This window comes from Cuculus canorus, chromosome 7 (genome assembly GCF_017976375.1).
Source record: "Cuculus canorus isolate bCucCan1 chromosome 7, bCucCan1.pri, whole genome shotgun sequence".
NCBI classification, from domain to species: Eukaryota; Metazoa; Chordata; class Aves; order Cuculiformes; family Cuculidae; genus Cuculus; species Cuculus canorus.
In genome coordinates, this window is record NC_071407.1 from 12626697 (window position 1) to 12649477 (window position 22781).

The window sequence follows — 22781 nt, forward strand, 5'->3', positions numbered from 1 at the left end:
CCAATACTGTGTATGCTAACCTGAGCTGGCATTTAAATTAGATCAAATTCCATAGCCACAGGCAGCACCACCAAACCTCTGCTCTGCCTGTAAAGCAAGATAGAGCGCTTTCCACCTTAAGTTCCTCGCTGCCAAAAATAGCTAGTTGAAAGGTGCCTCCAGTGTTTTTGTGCTTCACTGAAGTTGGTGCTATGGCTTTATCATCAATGTACACTGAGAATGCACAGTTTTACTGTTGAAAGTGCATCATATTGAAAGTATCTCTTGGGTTTTTCTGGCAGTACTGGAATGGTAGAGGTAGCTTACTCCTGCAACTACCTGCGTTTCTAATACTACTCTGTTGTGTCCTGCCCAGAGCAGATGTGGAGGAGTGATGTTTGGATCCTGTTGTTTTGATCAAGCCTTTATAGGGGCACAGCTGGAGACCACAGTATAGTGCCACAAAGTCTGGATATAAATCCAGGTCTAAACTTCCAACGCTGAGTGGATTTGCTTCAATTGCCCCTATCTCACCTGTTGACTTTACAACCCCTCCATCTTTCAGCTCTGCTGTGTTGTGCAGCATCCAGTTTTGTAGGCAAGTAGTGCTGGTCCATTAGTAATTCTCAAGTGGCTCTGGAAAGGCACTGTAAAATCCCTGGCATAGATGTCTTCTGGGCAGTCTAGTCCCCAGATGAAGGGAGAAAATTGGTGGGACTTATGGGGAACTGTTGTCATCTCCTTCTGTTCACAGAGCTCTGAGTGCAGCCTCTCTGCTTTCCCTGCAGGTGGCAATGGTATGGATTCTGTAACAAAGAAAACGAGACAAGATGGATCAGAAGTTACTGAAAGACGTAAGGAGAACTGTTTTTCATTTTTATGTCACACAACAAGAATCCCACAAGTGGATGCACAGCTTTGTAAGGGATTGAATGCTGACCACAGGTCCAGAACTAAATCCTGCACCTGTCCCTGGTCTCTGTTAAAGTCAGAACAGGGAACAGAATGGACCAAGATCAGACATTTAGAAACACATAGCATGACCTGTTTGTTTAACCACAGAGATTGTTCCCTGTGGTAACATTTCTAGTGACTAGTTCAGATATTTGGATTCTCCTCCTACCTCTGATATCAATGCCATGCATGGCCTAGAAAATGTTCTTTAGATATCTTTTTTGGCCATGTGTAAAATAGAAGATGTTTCCTGCTGGCATTATGGGAATTAGCTAGTAGGAAGCTTGTAAGCTTGTGACCATGGGCTTTGCTGTTACAGCAAGAGCTGTAGTTCAGAAGTGCCAGGTACTTCCATGTTTTACATGGATTTTGTAAAGAAGTCTTTTATGACAGCGGTATTCTTCCTTACTGCAGAGTGAGAAAGGCTTGCAAGCAAATGCACAATGTGTGCTAATTAGACTACAGCCCCCCAGCAGCGTGGTCTTAAGGGACTGTTCTTTAAATGAGTCGATCATCTTTGAATAAGTCACACTTTTACATGAAAATGCAGTAGAACATGGATCTTGTTTGGCTATATTAACATGTCATTACTTCTGCACCTTTTTCTTTCCTCAGTTATTACAGAGACTGTAACCACAAGGCTGACGTCCTTACCACCCAGTAAGTAATTGTCAGTCATTACAGTACTTCTACTTAGTGTTCTGTGCCCCTCCATGGTGTTTGACTGCATTATTTTCATAAATCTCTGGGTACAGCAGGTCTTAGTGTGGAAAGGCTTGCACCCAAAGAGAAGCTATTTTCAGAAATGTCTCTCCCATAATACTTGTTAGTGGAGAGAAGGAACGGTATGTGGGAGCTATCTGAGTATTGTTGGAAAAAAAAGCTGCACACACAGTCCTCTAAGACAAGTAGGGCAGACTCTCAAAGGGCGTGAGCCCAGATATAGGGCCTGTGACTGTCTTTTGGGTACAAGAGTCAAAACTGATGGGTCTGTAGCCTCCACTGGTGGGGCTGTGGTCTGTTACCCTGTCATCTTACCGGCTGACAACAGTGAGTGAATCTCTTTGGGTAATTTCAGATGTCATGGGTGATTTCTACCTCTGTGCAACATGTAGGGAAGGATCCTCCATGCTCTTTATACCACCCCATTCTTAATTAGCTCCCTGCAGCTGGGTTGGAAAGGAATCACACCATATCATTTATGGTGAGGGTTAACGAGAGCATCCTTCAGTCCATGTGTGGAGGAAAACTTGACTACAAACCTGCTGAGTCTGCAGCATGAATGCTTATCTGCTCTCCCAAGACAGTTTTCAGCAGTTCTGATATCTGACCAGACGTGAAGATATGCTTGTAATGGAGTGTGAGGACAGGTTTGGGTAACCCCTGCCTTGTTTTGCAGTGTCCTTTCTCTTCTCATCTTTTATCCTGAGAGACTGTCTCATTTTGTGTTCATCTCTCCCAGAAGGAGGGAGCAGCAGTGGGCTCAAAACATCATCCCACACTGGAGGGAGCGGAGTGGAAAAGAGGTCTTACACGCATAGCAGCAGCTACGTGACTTCAGGTAAGGAATGAAGACGTTGTACAGTGAGGAAACAGAGGGAATGGCAGCATAAATGGTCTGAGGAGAGATTCAAGGTAGGGAAGTAGGATGAGGCAGAAATAAGGAAAACAGGATTTAAGAAAGTGAAAGTGGTAACTGCTCAAAGCAAAGGTTGTTCTTCCATAATGCCAGGTGTGAGTATGGGTGAGTAAATCACAAAATTCCTATCTTCCACAGGGAAAACTTTGTTTCAGGAGAATAACAATGAAAAATGCCATCCCAGCTGTTGTTAAGAAGTCATTCAGAAAACAAATTTCCCTTCTTTCATGATTTCCAAATTGCAAACTTTTTGACCACTTTTGTTCAAAAGATAGCTTTGATTAATCTTTTTGTTGATGTTGCTGGAGACAGAATATTGTTATAGAATTTCCTAGAAAATATTTTCTTGTGTGTATGTATCCATGGCTTTAGCACATTAAACAGTCTGACAGATTTTCTGGACATGTTATATCAGTATGTGCTGTTTACTCCATAAAGAATGCGTTCTTCTCTAACAGCATTCTTTGCCCAGCTGTTAGATTGTCTTAGCAAAGGTTTCTGAAGAATAAACTCCCTAACCAGGTTTCTGGCATGCCCTTCTGTCTGTTCCCAGTGGGACAAACTGTATAACTATCCTTGTTGAAAACATCCTCCATGTTCTAAAAGAGCTGACAAACCAAAAGGAGTGAAGTGCAGTTTGGAAGCTCAACAGGAGAATTAGCCATACCCAATAGATCTGAAGACGCCTCCGCACCAATTAAAAGCCAGAGTGTGGAATCATTTTGCCTCAGGGCAGATGTGAAGCAACTCGAGTGAAGAGAGTCTAATTGTCTGGACTGGCACCAGCCTGAGAGCTAAACCCAGCCCTGCAAACTCAGACAACTGAAGGATTGCAGTCTTCCTTATTATTTCTTTTCAGCATGTGGAGGAAAAGAATCTGAACTTTAGAGATAATGAGTTCGTGAAGTTTCCCAGAGCATTTTCCAATCTCTTCTTTCCCACTCTGTTTGCAGAGTGCCTCCAACAGAGGCCTACTTGTGACAATAGTTCTTTCTGCTGAATTAAGTAGAAAAGTTACAGAACAAACAGATCCCTGGACATGGGAAAGATGGCAAGCGAAGACTCTGTGGAGATCACAAGGGCACACTCTTTTTGCTGTGATGGGTAAACAATATCCAATCTGATCCTGCTGATCAGCATGGATATGTTGCACTTTACCACAGGGCTCCCTTTTTGCTGCACTCTCATCATACTACAGCAGTGGATTTCATACAAGAATATGAATGCATTACTTATGGCAGCTTAGTTCTTTCTCCACAGCATTGATGTGAATTAGGAGGGAAGTTCTTTCCTCTGTCTAAATATTTCCAGGCTGCCTAGGGTCTGATGCACACCTTGATCACTCCTCCAGAAAATGGAGTGATGAAGGCATGACTAAGTGAGAGTGTGGATAGCTGCTTTGGTGGAGAAGTGGACTCATGTCTGCCTTATCTAGTGAACTTCATCCTTCAGCACTTTGAGTTTCACTTAACAGTATTCCAGTTTTTGTGGCCTGTGTTATATAACACTTGAGTTTACAGGTGGATCTGTATACAAACCAAAACCTAGCACCATTTAGAGCCAGATTTATTCCTGCTCAGGGGAGACGGCTCATTCATCCCCCTAGGCCAAAACTTTTTGTCATATATATTGTTGACAAGATTTATTTTGAAACCACAGAGATAACCAATACTCCCCTCTGTGCTGAATGCTGAGGGCAGTCAGACTTAGACTGAAATGTGGTTCTTGCCCATCTCTAGTTTTGAGGTACCAAAGCAAATTTGTCCAGGTCAGAAGACAGTTAACATAAAGCACCCAGGGTATTTAGAATGTACATCCAAGGCATATCTTCAGTTTGCTGTGGGCATTTTGTTTTACCTGTAGGTGGAAGTGGTAGACTGAATTCAACATCATCGTCCTCTGGCTACAGACAAACCCATTCTCCCAATTCTACTCTCACCAAATCACCTGGCTCAACATTTGAAAGAAAAACCTATGTCAACCGCCATGCAACATATGAAGGTATCACAGAACTTGTCATAGAAAGGAGGCAATGTCTAGTGCACTATGCAGATGCATTAATGAAGGATTGTCCCAAAGAGCACAAGAATCCCATTGTAGTTTTGCTAGGAAATGAGCCATCAGGGACACATTTTAATGGTTAAGTCCTGTTTATAGTAATGCTCATTCCCAAAAGGAGTTGTGACATATTTTTGTTGAAAGACATTAGCAGCTCTTTCATGTAATCTTACATATCTCTCTTTTTAAAAAGAAATGTTTTTTACATGCTGAGATTAGAAACTTACAGTGTTTTGAAAGCTTTTAATGATCTTGTGCAAAGTATTAATGAACACCTTTCTGTTCTTTGCAGGAAGCTCCAGTGCCAACTCTTCTCCTGAGTTTCCCAGAAAAGAGTTCGGTATGTTCTTTTTAGAGCTGTTCCTCTGAGTGTTATGGCAAGGTCATGTGAGTTGATGACTATGGTGGTGCTGTTTTGCACTTTGCTGTGCCTTGTTCTACCTATGCTTACCTCTGTTTCAGGCAGGCAGTGCAGGTTAAGTCCTCCAGACTTTGGAGGTGTTATTTGGGATTTACATTGACGGGTGACAGCAGGGTGTCCAGCTGATAGACGTTCAAACAGAGTGGGCATACTGTATATCTGCTACCCTCAACTGCTTTTGTGATGCTCCCCATAAGGCACAGGACATGGGCAGGAGAGCAAAGACATGGGGTGCTTCATAACATTTCCTTCCCCACCCCCTATAACTGTGAGAACAGCTCCAAGCAAGAAAGCCCAGACTCTTAGCATTTTAAGCCATTGCTGGATATACTTTTCCAGTAGCTCTTTTCTAAGCTTCAACATGTTAATATGGAAAGAGGAACTGGCTACCAAATGATAAATTTGCACTGAACATCACCAGAAGGTATGAGCTTTCGTTGTCCAAGCTCTGAGCTGCCAATTTTACTCAGGGCAAAGAGTGAAATGATATGGTCAGGCAGCCTTTCTGGCTCAGAGAGGAGGCAGGGTTTCCCAGTGTCCAGCCTCAGTCAGTGGAGTACACAGGTCTAATAACTTCCTTTTGGCCCCTTGAAATGGGAGATCGCCGTCTGCGAACAACATTTATGTGTACAAAAGGAGCAGCGGTTGGTCCAGAAATGCTGACGGTGCTACTTATTCTTCAAGATGTCTTGTGGTCTAATGGGGAGCTGGTAAGAACTCTAAGGTTCAATTCCCCAAGCAATGCCCCAGGTAAATAAGGTTATTGTCAGAATCTGAGCACTCTGAAGAAGAGACACGTATTCATTTTTAGAGATATCACAGGCAGTGGAGCCTAATATTGCTTTTCTCTCATTGTGGTTCACAGGATCTGCCTCCACAAGAGGGAGAAGCCAAAGTCGAGGTGAGTGATGCTACTCTTTCAGAAGCTCTCTTTGTTTGCTTCAGTGTGATTCAAGGTGTGTTAAATGGACCTATTCCTTAGCTGGAATCAACCAGTTTGAGCACAGAGCAGTAAGATGAGGTACATGGATTTACAGCACCGCAGATGTGAACCACTTATCTATAAGCAATTGCTTAAAGAAGCTTGATGTGAAAATTGACTCTAGTGAAGGTCATGGTGGTTTGGACTGTATCAGAAAGAAGGATCTACCTGGGACCTGGACATCTGAGAGCACAGGACATAGTCTTCCATTTTATCTGTTTACTACCATAAAGTCAGTCCACTCACGCTCTGTCACTTGCCTCTGACATATTTACAGTAATTGTATTCACATTCCTCCTTCTGCAATCTATCTTACAAACCATAAGGCCATGCTCTGAAATGATCTTATGCTGGTAGCCAGGAGATGGTGAGGAAATTATGGGCTTGCTGTGGTCTGTTTAGCCCGCTCTCTGTAGAGGTCTGTGTTGTTTAAATCATTCAGCTTTTCTAATAACTTATTTATAGCGTGGGGGAAAGCAGGATTATATTGCTCTGTAAGACTGTAATATGTGTTCCCAGCTGCTTGAAGAAGAAACTATAATGTCACTTCATCCAAGTTAATTTTAGCATTGGATATAAATCTAGGTGTAGTCTTGCATACTCCTTTTGGAGATTGTCACAGTTACCAGTTATTCTATCTCAGATCTTCACAGTCTCCTCGAACACACTACATACCAGTGCTCCTAGCAGAACTACGCCATACATAATAAAACAGACTCCAGAGAATCAGGTCCAGCTTCTCATATTACTTCAGAAAATAATTCCAATCCATCAGCTTTTCCACATGAATGCCAAAGCTGGTGTTTCTTTTATAGTGCATACACTGTCAGATTTCATCTTGAGGAGCATGTATCACATGTCCTGACTGGCCAGTTTGCTTGTGGGTAGCAAGCTTAAAGGCTTGCCCTGACCAAATCACAAGAGTCTCTGTAGTCTCTTGTGTTGGACAGTAAAATTCAGTAATAAAATCGAGTACCTAGTGATAATATTGGCTTAAAACTGACCTGGTTTTAAGTGAGATGAAAGAGAAGTTACCAGGTTGTAAGAGACTAAATCGTGCAGCCCATTGTAGAGACGAGAGTGTGGATTTTACCCAAGAAGTAATAGGGAATTTGTGTATCCTTTGGCTCTCTCTGTTTTTGTTCAGAAGGACAATAATAATGATAATTGTGATGAGTGGGAGTATCAGTGTGATTGAGGACTGCATAATTAGGCCTTTCATATGTCTGGCAGTAACAGTGTTACTGACTTCAACAGAGGCACTCAATGAGTAAAATATAGCTCTCTGGAATTAAAAGTAACTAAGTGTGACCCCCCCAAAAAAGTCACCCAAACCAATTTATAAACAATTCACATGGGCCATGAGTGCTACTCAGATCAAGCAGCAAGACAGCAAGATGGAACATCTGCAGCAAGAAGGAAGGAATTCACTTTATCCTAAAGATTCATTCCCAGCCCAGGGCACAGATGCATCTCACTCCATATTCATGATCTGCTTTTTCTTTTCCCAGAGAGTGAAATACGAGTCCGGCTGCAGAGCGCTTCTCCCTCTGGCAGATGTAAGTGCCATGGCTTTTATTCTAAGGAATCAGATATAAGATAGAGGGTGTTGTTGCTCTGGGTGTCTCTGGGGCCCAATCTTCATGATGACAGATAGAAGCATGTCATTCTTTTTTTCCTGTTAAGAATCTTCATTTGTCTCTCCTCTCTGAACAAAAGTGTGCTGTGGGTTAGATGGTGGTCTTGTAAGGATGTAGTTATACTTAGTCCCAGAAATGAGGCCCTGAAGCTTTGTTGATAAGTGGCACCCCTAGAAGGTACCCCCAGAAAGTACATCTTCACAGACAGTCACAAGTAAATTCCACTGAATGGTTTAGCTAGAGCAAGATTACAGAACAAGGGCTTTGGGTGAGTTTGGACACTTGCTTTTCCTGCCAGGGACAGAGTTGGATGACGTGAAGCGTTTGCTGAAAGGAAGTCGATCAGCCAGCTGCAGCCCTACCCGATCACCATCAAGTACGCTCCCGATACCAAAAAAGGCTGTGGTGGAGACAAAGATGGTTACTGAGAGTTCTCAGTCAGGTACGTGGCAGAGGGTGGTTAGCAATGCTGGAGCCATTCCAAACATTATTTGCTGTAAAAAATATCCAGTTGCTAAGAACATCTTAGTAAGGATGCATGGTCTGTATCCTAGACAAGTGGTGGCAATACAGAAAAAGGGTCAGAATGCTGAAGGGCTGTCCAGATGTTGCCCTAACAGGAGCCAGCTCAGGTAGCTTTCTCATGGCTTTTTGTAAAAATAAGCCAGTTCCTGCTGCCAACAGCTTTAATTCAGAGGTGCTTCTGGCAGAGACAAGAGCCCTAACCAAACATGTCTTAAAGAAATTTGATCTCTTATCTCCAAGCAAGGTGGAGATAGCACTGAAGACAGAATTTAGATCAGTGTTTTATTTGTTTGCCACACCAGATGGTTCAGAGATCACTAGAACTTGATAGTAATAGAAGTGGTACATAATATAATATAACCATCTTTTATTATTTATAAGCCTCATCACAGTGCTTGAGGCATGGTATTCACGTTCATTCCACTGTCCTCCACCGGTATCTAGGAACAAGCAATACCTTTTTTCTGGCACGTGGCTGAAATCCTGTCTAAAACTGGGGATTTTCATTCAATACACTAGTGAAGCAGTCAGAGCCACATGTGGAAAGCAAAATTCATATGCCCCATGGCCCAGGATGATTTATTAACACAGTGGCAGACTGAGGCTTTTTATTCTGGTATCACAGCATCTACAAGCACCTCTTCAAGGTGTTTTGTTAATGATTGTGCTATCAGGTCAATCTTTATTCCGTTGGTTAACATTCAGATGGACTGTAATCAGCTGGAGTTTGTGATTAGTTCTATCATGTTGACCTGAAGTCATTGTGTTGACCCCAAAAGGATAATTGAAATTTAAGGCAGATAAAATTATTTGCCGTGTAAGCCTACAATGCATGCTATGGTGTAAGTCTGGTCTCATTGAAAACCGCTTGTGCTTGGTTTTTTTACAGTGTCGGGGACATATGATACAACCATACTGAATACTGCCCTCCCTTCGTACATGTGGTCCTCCACTCTGCCTGCTAGGTCTTCCCTTGGCGGATACCAAACTAGCTCTTCTTTGATCAATGCTATGTCTCATTCTACAGGATCAGGTATGTTCAGGTATCCTGGACAGCCCAGGCTTGAAGGCTGTAACTCCATCCTGAAACTGGGTCAACAGCAGTGCTTCTATTTTGCACAGCAGAAGAACTAAAATGTTGGAAGGATCTAGATGGCAGAGGATATGCTTGAATTTTCTCTGACTTTCTGTATCTTGATACTCACTGCTTCTACACTGTGTATTTGAAAATCTGTCCTCGTGAGGATCTGTTGTCCTGACTGCCTGATCTGTCACTAAACTTCGATGATAGCTTTATTAATGACGTCAGGCTCACATTCCCTGTCAAAACTAGTTTTAGATTCCTGTTATCATTGGATTATCCTGGCCCGTTGTAAGAACAACTAGTCCTAACCCTTCAGTCCTCATACACTAAAGATGTAACTAGTAACTGTTGAGTGTGCTTATACCTTGTAAGACCTACTTCTCAATGCCAGGGATGCTGCGTTTCCCAGCTGCAGTGAAAAAACTTAGAAAGCTTTACAATGGCATACTTATAAAAGCTTTCTTTTCTTCAACTGTCTCATGACCGCAGCTTCTCTGATGTAGAATTTTCTCCCCTTTGTCAGTTCAGTAGAAGAGTGGCTTTGTATCACAATTTTCAAGATTTTTCCTCTGTGCAATTATTATTGTGCATTTTCACTAATTGCATTTCCAAGTGTTTGACTCTTAATTTCTGTGATTGTACCACTGACCTTCAGGTGCTGGATTTCCAATTCTAGAAGAGTAAAAACATTTCACTTCCTCTTTTTGCAGTTTTTGCTGTTCCGAACAACCTGGCTCCCAGCAATCATACTCTGAACACAGGCCTGAGCTCCTCCTCTACAGGTCAGATTTTATTCCTCTTCCCTTCATGCTTTCACCTCACCACAGTCCCGGCAGACAAGTACAATGAAATAATACCTACGTCACCCTGTTTCTCTTCTGTTCCTCATCTCAATGTTAGCAGCTTGTCTGTACACCCTGGTTATTTTTTGGTTATGGTGGTTTCACTCAAAATCGGTGCTGTATAGCTGGTGTTAGTTCCTGTCTGGGAAGCAGGAAAACTAGAGTTTTTCCAAAAAAAATAATCTGTCTTTTGAAAGACACCTGTTAGGACAGACTGTTTATTTCCTAGGACAACTCAGAGTAATGCCTTAAAAATAAACTTATGTGTCCTTATCCATAAAGGCCCGCTGCTCCTCTACCAGTTTTCCCTGTTACTTCCTTTTGTTTTAGCTGGCTTGTGGCTTCTGGCAGGGTCTCTTCAGTGTTGCTAAACCACTTCTTTTCCTTTCACAGTCATGCACACCGTGTCTGCACAGCACAGTGCCATCATGCACGTCTCTGACTGGGCCTGCAAAGAGAGCAGGGTGTGTGAGAGACATCAGTATACTGCACTAATATTGCCAAACTGTTTCTGGCAACAATGGTGCCACCTTCCAAGCCATTTGCTTCTCTCTGGGCAGTACTTTGTGTGCCAAATCTCCCTTAGTCAGACCAAGCCAGTTTTCTGAATTTACCTTTCTCCCAAGAGCCCCACCTGCAGAAGTGTCCATGCAGCCAGGAGAGTGGCCTCGCAATCCAGCTTGAAATAATGTTTTAAAATGGTCACCATTATTGTCCTGGGCCAACAATACCTTATACAGCAAAGTGATCTAAGGAAAGAAAAACATTTTAGAGGGACGATCTGAAGATCTTTGAACAGAAACGCTTAGGACTGTGATGCCTTCTACTGGCTGGTGAAATTGCCTGGGAGAGTTTGTCAGTAGTATTATTATTATTATTGTTGTGTTTGGTTTGTTTTCAGCCAGAATACCACCTGCCCTGCAGGACTGCTACAACCTCGGTTGCAATGTGTTTTCTTTGCAGTGTTTGGAGTTCAAAACAACCTGTCTCCAGGCTCTTCAACCCTCACCCAGAATGCCACTGCAGCCTCCGCAGGTCAGAAACAATTTAAGCCCAGGGAACGTGTGAGGGTCATCAATGTGTGCTGCCTTCTTCTGGCTTTTATAGTGACTGGAAAGTGTATATTAACAGAGGCTTCTTCATTACCATCTTCTTGTGTGGAGCAGTGTGGTATGAGGGGATATTGAGGAGCATTTCCCCTTCTTTGCATGTGCAGGAGCAGCTCCCAGTGCCTATGTAAGCACTAGAGATTTACTGTTTGGGGAAGCCCTTGTTTGTTTGAGTTGTCCTAGGTACGCTGAATGAGAAAAGGGTTTTGTAATGGTGTGTGGCCCAGCATCGGTGTGTGTAGATACTGTGTTATCCTTCATCTCTTTAATTCTCCAGTGTTTTTGTTGCAGCATATGGGATGAAGAACACTTCTCAGAGCAACAACATGGCAAGTACTGGTGTGTCTGCCTCAGCAGGTGAGTGTGCCATTCACAGTTGTTCAGGCATGGCCTTGTACAAGCATAACGTGATAAAAACAAATTAGAGATTCAGCCAGCTGAGTGACACTTATACTTGGCTTCTCAGGAGCATCACTAGCTCATCACTAGCCAAGTCTCCCATCAGTAACTTTCTTAAAAGAAAGCAAATGAGCCAGAAGGTAAGAATAAGCAAATGAGCTGGTCTGATCTGGATCTTCCCCACTCTGTGGTAACTTTGATGATTTAATTGCAGTTGGTTTAGCTCAACAGGTAGGTAACTGGATGGAAGACCACATGTGTGAAATTGTGCTTCATTTGAAGCCAAAACCTTTTCAAGGTTGCTCTTAAACGTCATTTATGTATCAGTCTCAGCCACACAAAAATCAGTGAATAGACTTACACATGATCAGATTTATTTTTTTTTAATGAAAGAAGTTGAGGCCTTTCTACTGGCGTTACATCCTTGAATGGCTGTTATTCATCTTTTCCAGCTTTTTTTCTGCAACTAAAAGCTGTAAATTAGTCATTTTTGTGTTTGTAAAAGAAGCCAGGTTTCTTTTGTAACCAAGCCTCTCAAAGATGAGGCTTAAAAATAGATGTAAATACCACAGAAGTTATGATAAAATTTCTAGTACAGGTTTAATCCAGGTTTGTGCTGTAGTAATAGAATACTACCGTTCTGGTATCTTGATTTTCAATATTGTATCATTTTGTGTGCAAATTCAGGTTCGTACGCCATTCCAGGCATGCTTGGTGCTGCCTATTGGTGTAAGAGTGACCACATTAACATTTTTGAGCCTTGTTTGGCCTGTGCCCGACCTTAGTAAGCTACAGTTCAATGCCACGTAACCATGCCTGGCTCCCAAGGATATGGGGTGCTTTGTGCTTGACAGAGTAGGTCTGCTAAGGGCATTCCTCCTTGAGCTGTGCTGGCTCTGATGACACTCAAAGTCTGTCTCAGACTAAGTTTCTACAATTCTTTAGTAAGTGTGTTTGAGAAGGAAAAAGGTCATTGAGCAAATAATTTCTGTGTGTGCTTGAATTCCAGATGTCCTCCATCTCTGGCAGAAGTTGCTTCCCTGTTTGTGAAATACACATCTCTAAAGAGATCTAATGACACATACAGCTGTCCTCTTTAGCTTCAGTGACGAGTGTGTTTTTATTAAGTGTTTATAGCAGTGGGGACTACTAATCATAACAGGACCACCTATTTTAAGGAACAAAAGTGTTGTGGCTTGTAGTTATGACTTAGTGGCCCACACTCACTCCTCCTTTTTCCCATCCTTAACCAACATTCCAGGTGGAACAGTTTTGAGCTCCCAAGGAGATGACGTTCTGCGCAAAGACTGCAAGTTCTTGCTGCTGGAGAAGGAGAATGCTCCAGCAAAGAAGGAGATGGAGCTCTTGGTCATGACAAAGGACAGCGGCAAAGTCTTTAGTGCATCTACCACTGGGCTTAATGGAGGTAACTTCTTTTCTTCAGGACGTGTGGATATGCTGAGGGTGGAGAAATACAGGCTGATCATAGTGAGAGTTCAGAGTTCAGGACACAACACACAACTCAAACCCCTGCAAGATAAACAAGAAGCTCTGGCAGGCAGTTCACCTTTGTCAGTGCCAACTCTATGTCTAGGAACTTTGAAAACAAAAAAGTGTATCTGGTTTAAACAGGCAGAGCTATTGTGTCTTCCCAATAGAAAATATGGCTTTTACAAATGGAAAAAAGATAGGCCTGGTGGAGCTTCTGGTATAATGTTTTTCATTATATTTCGTTCCTTTACAGGATCCTTTGCAGAAGACACCTTGAAGAAAGAGAAGCAGGGATTTTCCTCCTCTTATGCTACAGATACTGGCCTAAAATCAGATGCAAATGGTAAGAGTTCATCTCTGTGGAAAAGCCGTAGAACTTTGTCCTCTGCCTCCATTACTACCTTCCTCTTTCTAGTGTGTGCTCTAAGTTAATCATGCATAGAAAGACTGCTTAAAACCTCTTCTACCTCTTTTAAAACAGGAGGGCTGAAATCTGTGCCAACAAGGGACAAAGCAACTTATGCAGGTAAGTGATGAAATGAAGACTTTCTTTGGAAGAAGCACGATATACAAAAGCACGATATACAAAAAGGCAGTTGCTCTTGAGTGGCATGAGCAATCCCTGTGAGATGACATCAGAGGGAGGGAATGTTCAAAAGGCTGCTCTGTCTGTAATGAGCAGAGAACTCGCCAAAAAAATTGGTACCAGTGATTTGATTGTGGGTAAGTGGGAGTATTTTCCAATTGCTGTGGGAATTGGATAGCTGCATCCTGCTACCAGGACAAGTTATGGGGAGGAGAGGGCTCAGACAGACCATGCTGACTATTATTGTCATTTATTGCTCAAAATTCTACAAAAAATGACCCTAAGGGGATCACATTTCCCCAGGTTTTATTTTAAAATGCACTCTTGTTCCCTGTTGGAATTCCCATTGGGAATGCTGTTCCACAGGAACTAGAATTATACCCACTATGTGCGGAGTGGAGTGTAAAGATTTTTCTCCTTAGTTTTTGTATAATGGATCAGGCTTTGTGTCCTTGTTCTAAGAGATCTTGTCTCTGAAGTCAATGAACTCTTCATTAACCTGGAGACTGCCCCTTTCTTCTTCCAGAAATACGAAATGGTGATATGGGGGGTGCAGTTGGATCTGCGGGGGGTGCAGTTGGATCAGCACCATCCTGGTGTCCCTGTGGTTCCTGCTGTACCTGGTGGAAATGGCTCCTGGGTTTGCTTCTGGCCTGGTTGCTTCTCCTTGGATTGCTTTTTGGACTCATTGCTCTGGGTAAGAAATAATTGAGGAATAAAATGTTCAATGGGATAGAAAGACAAACTGAGAGTGTAAGCTGACAGCAACCAAGTACCAAAGGTACCAAGCCAGAGAATTGAGGAGGAGCACATTCGGCTTGGTGATGACAGCCACTAAGATATGGCAGATGGGCAGAAAGAATAGATAAAGAACATAACCATTTAATGAGGAGTTATATAGTCTTGGAGTGAGTAGAATAGGAAAAATGAGATCTGAGGTCTTCTCAGATACCAACAGATCCATAGTTGTCCTTTAAACTCCACATATCCATGCTAGGAAGAAAAGATACAATGCTAAAAAGCTCCCTAGCCATAGCTATCTGACACAGCATTGCCACATCCCTGCTGTTAGAAGTAGGTATTTGGGGCATACATCCGTGGCAGTATGTTCCCTAGCATTTTACTTCAACCTTCCAGCGGATGAAGTGAGAAAGCTGAAATCTCGTGTGGAAAATCTGGAACAAATCAATGGTGGCCTCCTGGCAAGGAACCAAGGGAATTTCAAAATAGAAAAGGATGCTGCAGGAGTAGACTTTCTTCATGGTATTTCACCCTCTTCAACCTTCTCTTATGAAAATGATGAGTCAGTCTGGTTGATGGTGAAGAGCAGACTGAACAAGGAAATAGAACGAGGTAAGCAGAATGTATGTGATGCTGCATGAGACCACGCTATTTAAAGGGGTGGGGGAGGATTTGATTGCCCAAGAACCTAAAGACCAGAACTTTTAGAGTGCATTGAAATCTGTGAAAAATAGCGTCCTCACCTGTCCTCACAGACAAGCTGTGCTGGAGCTCAGAGTGCTGCCACTTACACTGGTGGTGCATTCCTTGAAGCCAGCAGAAAAGGGAGAAGAAAGCACCTTGTGTGTCTCATGACAGGATGTATTCTGTTTGCTATAGCAAGTAAGTTTTACAGTTTAAAACTACATAGATCTACACAGAAAAATGAACCCACAGCTGATTTCTCATGCTACTTTTGTTAGCAAGGGAAAGATGATTTATTTCTGCTTAGTAGATGATGGAAACAGGTTAAGAACAGAGGAGCCTATGTTCTCCCAGCTTCAGAAGTTTCATGGATTTGAGAAAGCCGGTTTGCTGAGGAAATTCTACTTACGAATGCACGCTGTGCTTGATAGGCTGTTCTGCCTGCAGCCTAAAAATTCAAATAGAAGAATACCTGTACATGAAGTGATTAGCTATTCTCTTGTGTAATGCACTCTAACAGCCTTCACTTCCTGTTACAGGCTACTTCCGAGGGGAAAGAGGAGAACCTGGTCAGAAAGGTATAGCCATGTAGTCCTTCTGTTCCCCTGTCCTGTTCCTTGGCTCTGGAAATGCACAACAATCTGGATGTTGCCACAAAGAGCAATTGGCAGTGAGAGAGACAGAGCTAGGTTATATTTGAACAAAAGAAATCATGCGATCATAGAATCATTTAAGTTGGAGAAGACCTTTAAGATTATCAAGTCCAACCATAAACCTAATACTGCCAAGTTCACCACTAAACCATGTCCCTAAGTATACATCTACCCATCTTTTAAATACCTCCAGGGTTAGTGACTTGACCACTTCCCTGGGCAGCCCGTTCCAAGGCTTGACAACCCTTTCAGAGAACAATTTTTTCCCAATATCCAGTCTAAAGCTCCCCTGGCACAACTTGAGGCCATTTTCTCTTGTCCTATCACTTTTTACTTAGGAGAAGAGGCCAACACCCACCTCTCTACAACCTCCTTTCAAGCGGCGGTAGAAAACAATGAGGTCTCCCCCCAGCCTCCTTTTCTCTAGACTAAACAGCCCCAGATCCTTCAGCCACTCCTCATAAGACTTGTGCTCCAGACCCTTCACCATCTTCATTACCCTTCTGTGCATATACTCCAGCACCTCAATATCCTTCATGTAGTGAGGGGCCCAAAACTGAACCCAGTATTCGTGGTGTGGCCTCACCAGCCCCAAATGCTAGGGGACAATCGCTGCCCTACTCCTGCTAGAGTGCAGAGCTAGTTTGCGTGTAAACTGTTGAGGGCCTGATCCCAGGCAGAAGCAATGCAGGAGGCTCAGTCTTACGTTGTGTCAGTGTGAAAGGCCAGATCCTGTTTGTCACTAGCAAGATGTTTCTGATCCCACACTATTCAAGTGTGAGCGTCCCTGTTCACCTAAAATTCCTTCATGGTTCATTGAAGGTAGGAAAGCAACTAGAAAACCAAAATGAATGAGTTATCATTGGAAATATGTCCAGGATTTCTCCTGATTTTATTTTTTTTCCTCTTTTCTCAGGTGACATGGGAATGCAAGGTCCCAGAGGTGAGTATGAAGTTACCTGCTTTCTTGGGTAGACTGGCAGCCTGTTGAAGGGCAAATGGATTTTTATTACTCCAGTAATGAGATAAAAGAGGCTGATGCATTCTTTAGTTCAAAGACTGTTGTGATGGTTGGAATTTTTTTTGCTTTTCAGCTGGGCAAAGACAAAAAATTCACAGTTCACAGGAGAAAAGACAACAGATCTCACTTTGAATCTAGAAATTTCTTTCACCTGTATGAAAGTCATTCCTGAAGCCAAGCTCTGCTTGGTTTAATCACAGAGCGCTTCAGAGCATTTTGCGTGGTGTCAATGATTCAATCTATTGCATAAATACAAGGGCCAACATGGCATTGCTGGACATGGTAGAACTTGAAAACGTGCCAGAAACATAAACTTTTTGTGGAGGATGGAGGGTTGGCTGAAGTGACAAACAGGAAAGACCTATTTCCCAGTGATTGTCTGTTTCTTTTCTCTCTACAGGAGAGCGAGGACTTCCTGGTGCCCCAGGTGAGCAGCAGTGCATCCCCTTTGAAGGAAGGCATTTAGTGACGTTACTGTAGGCAAGAACAAATTTTGCGCTGCAAACCTAACTTAAGGGGCTTCTCTAAAGAGTCAATATTTAGCATAGACCAGGTCACTTGATTAATACCTTGGTGTTGGGCTACAAACACAGCTCAGAGGCTTGTTTACAAGCAAGGCCTCAGCATAAATTCCATTTAGTCAAACATGCCTAATTTGAGGGTGTGAAGATCCTGGCGTACCTTTGAAAGAGTCACACAGCTGCATGAGTACTTGGCTCAACTTCTGTGTGATCTTATAGGTAATGTGTTCTTCTAAAGAGATCCCTGTTCAAATACCCACCTTCCAAGTGACATATTCTTTATTCCAGCTGATGAATCCCATGTCAGGTTCCCCTAATTTGCATGTTATACTTACATGGTACACAGACAAGGACTCTGAACATTTGTTGTGTTTTTTGTTCCAGGCATTCCTGGTCCAATTGGGCACCAAGGACCAGAAGGACCAAAAGGACAGAAAGGCAGCATGGGTAAGCATCTTTATCAGTGCTCTGAGTCTCTCACAACTGATTGACACATGACATGGGAATACAAACACCAGCTTGGTGTGATCATTGCCTTCCCCCATGGCGGTGGCCATGGATCCTCTTGCCCACTGCCTCCCACAAAGACCTTTTTTTTTACAAGGCATTTGTTTCCTGTAGGTGATCCTGGCATGGAAGGTCCCATGGGACAAAGAGGTCGAGAAGGGCTACCAGGGCCTCGAGGGGAGCCTGGACCACCTGGATTTGGAGAAAAAGGAGACAGAGGTAGGAACTAGGTGTCCCATTCTTGGATAAAGCAGAGATGGACGAAAGTTAGAATTTTGTCTCAATTACTAAAACACCTCAGAGACAGAATTTAATATGATTATTCAATTTGAAATGATTATTCAATTTGAAATGATTATTCAATTCATTCCCCAGCACAGATAAATCTGGCCTAAGGCATTTTTTTTCCAAACTTACAGGAGGTAAACAACGGTTGTGTTGGTTTGCAAGGTCTCAGAGACATGTTTGAGACATGTTTTGGCAGAACCAAAAGCAGTTAATGTCCAGGTTATCTTCCGTGTTATCCAAGTCACCAAAGCTGCATGTATTTTGCTGCTCATACTAAAGCCCAGTGAGGTGTTTTGGGTTTGTACTTTTTTTGACAATGCACGCTTATTTGGGTGTTTTGAACTGACCAGCAGATTATTCATTATACTTTCCAGAGAAAGGATAACAGGAGATGGGATAATGGAAAAATAGGATTGCAATAGTATTCCACTATATCTATTCATGCATTTTTTCTGCAGGTGCTGTTGGTGAGCCGGGTCCTCCAGGACCACCTGGTCCCCCAGGTCCTGCTGGCCTTAAAGGTAAATATGAAGGTGGACAGAGAGAGCCTAGCAGACTGGATAGGAGTAAATGAGCACTCCAGCCCTCCTAGTTCACTTGTGTCACTCTGCAGTAATCAGAAATGTGAACTAATGGTCCTCATTTTAGATAAAATTTAATTTGGTAGGTGCACATAACCTTAAGAGCAGTAAATTCCTGGAGAATTTTAGTGAGAATGGGGATTGGCAGGGAGGTTTTTTAAAAACACCGGTCTTTAAGATATGTGATGTTTCCAGCTGGTTTCTCTCTGCTTTCAGAAATAATAAGGTAAACTCTGTATCCCTAACAGGTTTCTAACAGAGTTACAGCAATCCATGTAACTGCAATAAAAATTACACTACAAGAAAATGGGGGCCCTCCTGAAGCACAGATCCCAGTGTTCCAGCCAAGAGGGAAGGCTTGAGTCTCTCTACCTTACTTTAGGGAGAACCACTTCCTCTGTGTCACAAGAACTAAGTTGTGTGGATTGTTGCCCTGGTTTTGAGGATGCCACTGATGCAAATTCTTCTAGTGGATAAAATTCCAATCTGCTAAACCCTTGTTGGGTTGTGGATGATGTTGGGCAAACTGAAAGAGATTTTCTAATTTTGGTGTTGCTAAAAGAGGATCCATGTTCCTTATTAACAGGTCTGATGGGTTCTCCAGGCCCACAAGGTCCTCCAGGTAAGTGCTGCATTCCTTTGCTATGGCATCTAGACACAAGAGAAAACAAAACCAGTGACAGCTTCTCATAGTTTTTTTTCAATGATAAATAATGGTGAGTGGGATGAATTAACACACACACCCCCATCCCACTTTCCTGCAGGTCCTCCTGGCCTACAAGGATTTAGAGGGGAAGCAGGTCTTCCAGGTGCTAAAGGTAAGCTTCTCTTCCCTTCAGCAATTACAGCTGATGTAATTGCCCTCATCATCAGCACCAGCTGATGGGCTTTTTCAGTACTGCTCTAAGTAGCAGACTTGGTCTTAACGTTTGATGCTAGGGGCAAAGAAAAGCATAAGACCGAGGAAAGGGGAGAAGGAACTAACTTAGTCAGTGATTGCAGGCAAATCTTGAGAAATGCAAGAGGCACAGAGGTAACAGAGCAGTCTAGATGAGAAAACATGGTTGGATGGATGGAGCTGTATTGAAGGAAAGGAATTTCCAGTTTGAGTTTGTCTGGTATCAAAACGTCTGTATTTCCCCTATGATTTTCCTTGAAACTCCTTTGCCTTCTGACTTGTTATTGCTATTCAATCATCCATATATCTTTCAGGTGAGAAAGGAGCCACTGGAGCCCCTGGACCCAAAGGTATGTTGATCAATGAGATATCTTTTGTGGATAATTTCTTTAGATTCCTCTAGGTACAGATAATGTCCATCGGTATTAATCCTATCCATCTTTGGCTTTTTCTTCTGTGCTCTTATCAGGAAGCAGATGTTATTTTCTTTGCTGGAATCATTTTACAATGAAACAATCTCACAGAATCCTTCCATTTTTTTTCTGCTACAGGTGATCAGGGTGAGAAGGGTTCTCGTGGAATGACAGGTCAGTGCATTTTTTTCCTGGAGTAACAGCCTACCTAGACATGTGCAATTTTTTTAGTGTTCAGCCAACCCCAGTTAGCTTTTTGAAAATGTATAATGATATTATTTGTTATAGGAGTTTTTATTTTTTCACTTATGTTTAAACAAATAGATCCCTTTCTCGATCCAGTAGTCTTGGTAGCAATCTTTGTATTTAGCTTTAGGGAGATTGTCCCTCACAAGCAGTATATTCACATCACTTGAGCTTTTGTAATGCCCAGAGACAGTCATGAATCATGAGGCCTGAACATCCTGTCAGTGCTGTTCTTCAACTGCAAAGCACCAAATATTGCTGACAGTCTGTATCATCACTAAGGTTTGTTTGATTCATTTTCATACTGTTTTGCTGCAGGTGAACAAGGTGCAAGAGGAATACCTGGTCCTCCTGGAGAGCCGGGGGCTAAAGGACCTGCAGGTGGGTAATGGAAAACAACTCTGTTGATATGTGGGGCAGCGTCATTTCCACCCAGAGTGTGTTTCTATGAGCGCAGACAAGGAAATGACATTGTAGTGGAGTCAAACTGGTTGTGATCCCAGGTCTTTTCTCTGAATAGCCAATATTAGTCCATGTACTCAGAAAAGACATTCTAGATTTAAGTTTCAATCAAATGTTTTCTGGACTTTCAATAACTGCACCAAAGGTTTCTTTCAGATGCAATATGATGAAAAGCCGCCCTCTTGTGTTTAGGGCTGTGCTCTGCTTGGTAGGAGGACAGGACAACTGTGGTACTATTTCAGCAGTCCCTAACAATCTTTTTCCTTTGGGCAGGACCAGCTGGCCGTGATGGACAGCCAGGTGAAAAAGGTAAGGGATTCCTTTGAGGTAGAAGTGCAGGTCCTTTCTGATTTGGTAGGAGGTTTGTAAGAGGAGGGGGAAAGGGTAGCAGCAGATTCATGTTCTGGGATCTTGCTGTCTCAGAAGAGCTGTAGAGTCAACCATGTAAGCAAGGAACTGAGACATGTAATGGAGTTGGCTGAAAGCTTATGACAGAGTTCTCACTGTAGAATTCTTCTGCCACTGATGTTCACTTCCCAGACACTAATGCTGAAAATGGCCAGTTGGTTATGAGGATACGATAGGTAGAATGTGCCACAGAACAGCTGGTGGGCAAGTTTGAATGTATTGGTGGATTGTAAAGTCAGTGATTTCTGGTTTCTGGTGCTAATAGTGATTATATCCCTAGGTGAACCAGGTCTTATGGGAATGCCAGGAGCCCGAGGCCCTCCAGGACCCACGGGAGATGCAGGACAGCCAGGTAAAACTGTATGTTTTGCTCAGTCAGGAACACAGATGTGTTTGTCAACGATTTCCAATCTTAATTTGAAGTTAAGGCTGGCGGAAGATCTCTGTACTGTAAGAGGGTGATGAAAGGAAAACATGCAGGGGATCTAGACCCTTGGTGATCTCAGGACTGCACACACTGCAAATGAGAACATCAGCTACTATGAGCCAACGTGCAATTTACATACCAGGTGCTAGGACAATTCACACTACTTATGGACTGTGTGCTATAACTTTAAGTAAATGTAATCCTTTTCTCCCTGTTTATTCTTTCCACACCTGAAGTGTTTTTGACATCTTAGAATTTTTGCCTTTTCCTTCCAGGTCTGACAGGACCCCAGGGACCACCAGGTAGGCTTTTCTACCACTTTCCAATTTATAGATGACACACTTTGATATGGGCTCAAAAAAAACTTGTAATTTTCCCTCTGCACTGCTTGGGGCTTCCAAAGTGATATCTCAAGGCTTCTGTGTTTCCCTTGGCTTTCAACATAGGTTTTGTGTTTGGTGTGTAATTTTTGAGGAGTGCAAGGCCTTGGACTGTTGAAAATGTGCCTCTCCTCAGAACATACTTTGCAACAAATAGCATGTTTTAGCTTACTGTGCATCACTGGAAAGATCTTCTAATTGTCAGCAGAAACAGAAGGGAGGGGATGTAGCAATGGAGGTAGAAATAGGATGTGATGTCTGCAAACAGAAGTGGCTTGGGGGGCAAGTCACCAAGGAATTTATCCAGGAGCCTCAGGACAGGGAGCAATACCTGGAGGAAGGTACAGGTAAGTCTAGGGAGCGGTGCCATCATCCAGGGAGCAGTGGGAGAATGGAAACCCTTCACTATGTGCTGTGAATTCCTCCACTTGCTGTCGGTACCTGCTTATAAATGCTGAAAGCCAGGGTCTTGGGTAGGGAGCTCCTTCTACAAACCTAGTAGGGGAACTCATCTAGGATACCTGGAAAAAATAGAGCAAACAGTATTTGCACTAACCATTTCAAATTGTTCATCTACCTCGTATCAGGACTTCCAGGCAACCCAGGACGACCAGGTGATAAAGGTGAGTTTAGTTTCTTCCGTAATACTCCCTAATTCTCCCGAAGCACTTCATTTTAAGGAGGGCTCGCTGCTCCGCTGACCAGACCCTGAGTCAACAGTGGCATCTAGTGGTTTTAGCAAGGGAAGGTCTGAGAAACAGTAGCCGAATCCTCCCTGAGCATTCATGAAAGGCAGGGCATCTGCTGAGGCACTCGGCATGACAGTTCTCTGCTGAGAAAAT

General features: G+C 42.9%; 1 protein-coding gene across 2 annotated transcripts in view; it reads left to right on the forward strand.

Moving 5' to 3' along the window:
- The window catches only part of COL17A1 (collagen type XVII alpha 1 chain), a 42367-nt gene that overhangs the window by 4004 nt on the left and 15582 nt on the right, over window positions 1–22781 (forward strand). Inside the window, exons 2-33 of one of the 2 annotated variants that reach the window (XM_054071897.1) lie at window positions 768–833; window positions 1549–1593; window positions 2333–2494; window positions 4436–4573; window positions 4923–4970; window positions 5917–5952; window positions 7545–7592; window positions 7972–8115; window positions 9088–9231; window positions 9993–10064; window positions 11088–11159; window positions 11525–11590; window positions 12894–13058; window positions 13377–13466; window positions 13605–13649; window positions 14236–14406; window positions 14847–15062; window positions 15674–15712; window positions 16704–16730; window positions 17209–17235; window positions 17714–17776; window positions 17951–18055; window positions 18583–18645; window positions 19292–19327; window positions 19470–19523; window positions 19918–19953; window positions 20155–20190; window positions 20581–20643; window positions 20998–21033; window positions 21413–21484; window positions 21835–21861; window positions 22527–22562. In XM_054071897.1, the coding sequence (XP_053927872.1) occupies window positions 779–833; window positions 1549–1593; window positions 2333–2494; window positions 4436–4573; window positions 4923–4970; window positions 5917–5952; window positions 7545–7592; window positions 7972–8115; window positions 9088–9231; window positions 9993–10064; window positions 11088–11159; window positions 11525–11590; window positions 12894–13058; window positions 13377–13466; window positions 13605–13649; window positions 14236–14406; window positions 14847–15062; window positions 15674–15712; window positions 16704–16730; window positions 17209–17235; window positions 17714–17776; window positions 17951–18055; window positions 18583–18645; window positions 19292–19327; window positions 19470–19523; window positions 19918–19953; window positions 20155–20190; window positions 20581–20643; window positions 20998–21033; window positions 21413–21484; window positions 21835–21861; window positions 22527–22562 (2437 nt within the window). In that variant the 5' untranslated portion in view covers window positions 768–778. The remainder of the gene's footprint in view (window positions 1–767; window positions 834–1548; window positions 1594–2332; window positions 2495–4435; window positions 4574–4922; window positions 4971–5916; window positions 5953–7544; window positions 7593–7971; window positions 8116–9087; window positions 9232–9992; window positions 10065–11087; window positions 11160–11524; window positions 11591–12893; window positions 13059–13376; window positions 13467–13604; window positions 13650–14235; window positions 14407–14846; window positions 15063–15673; window positions 15713–16703; window positions 16731–17208; window positions 17236–17713; window positions 17777–17950; window positions 18056–18582; window positions 18646–19291; window positions 19328–19469; window positions 19524–19917; window positions 19954–20154; window positions 20191–20580; window positions 20644–20997; window positions 21034–21412; window positions 21485–21834; window positions 21862–22526; window positions 22563–22781) is intronic. The other variant, XM_054071898.1, reaches the window with a different exon arrangement.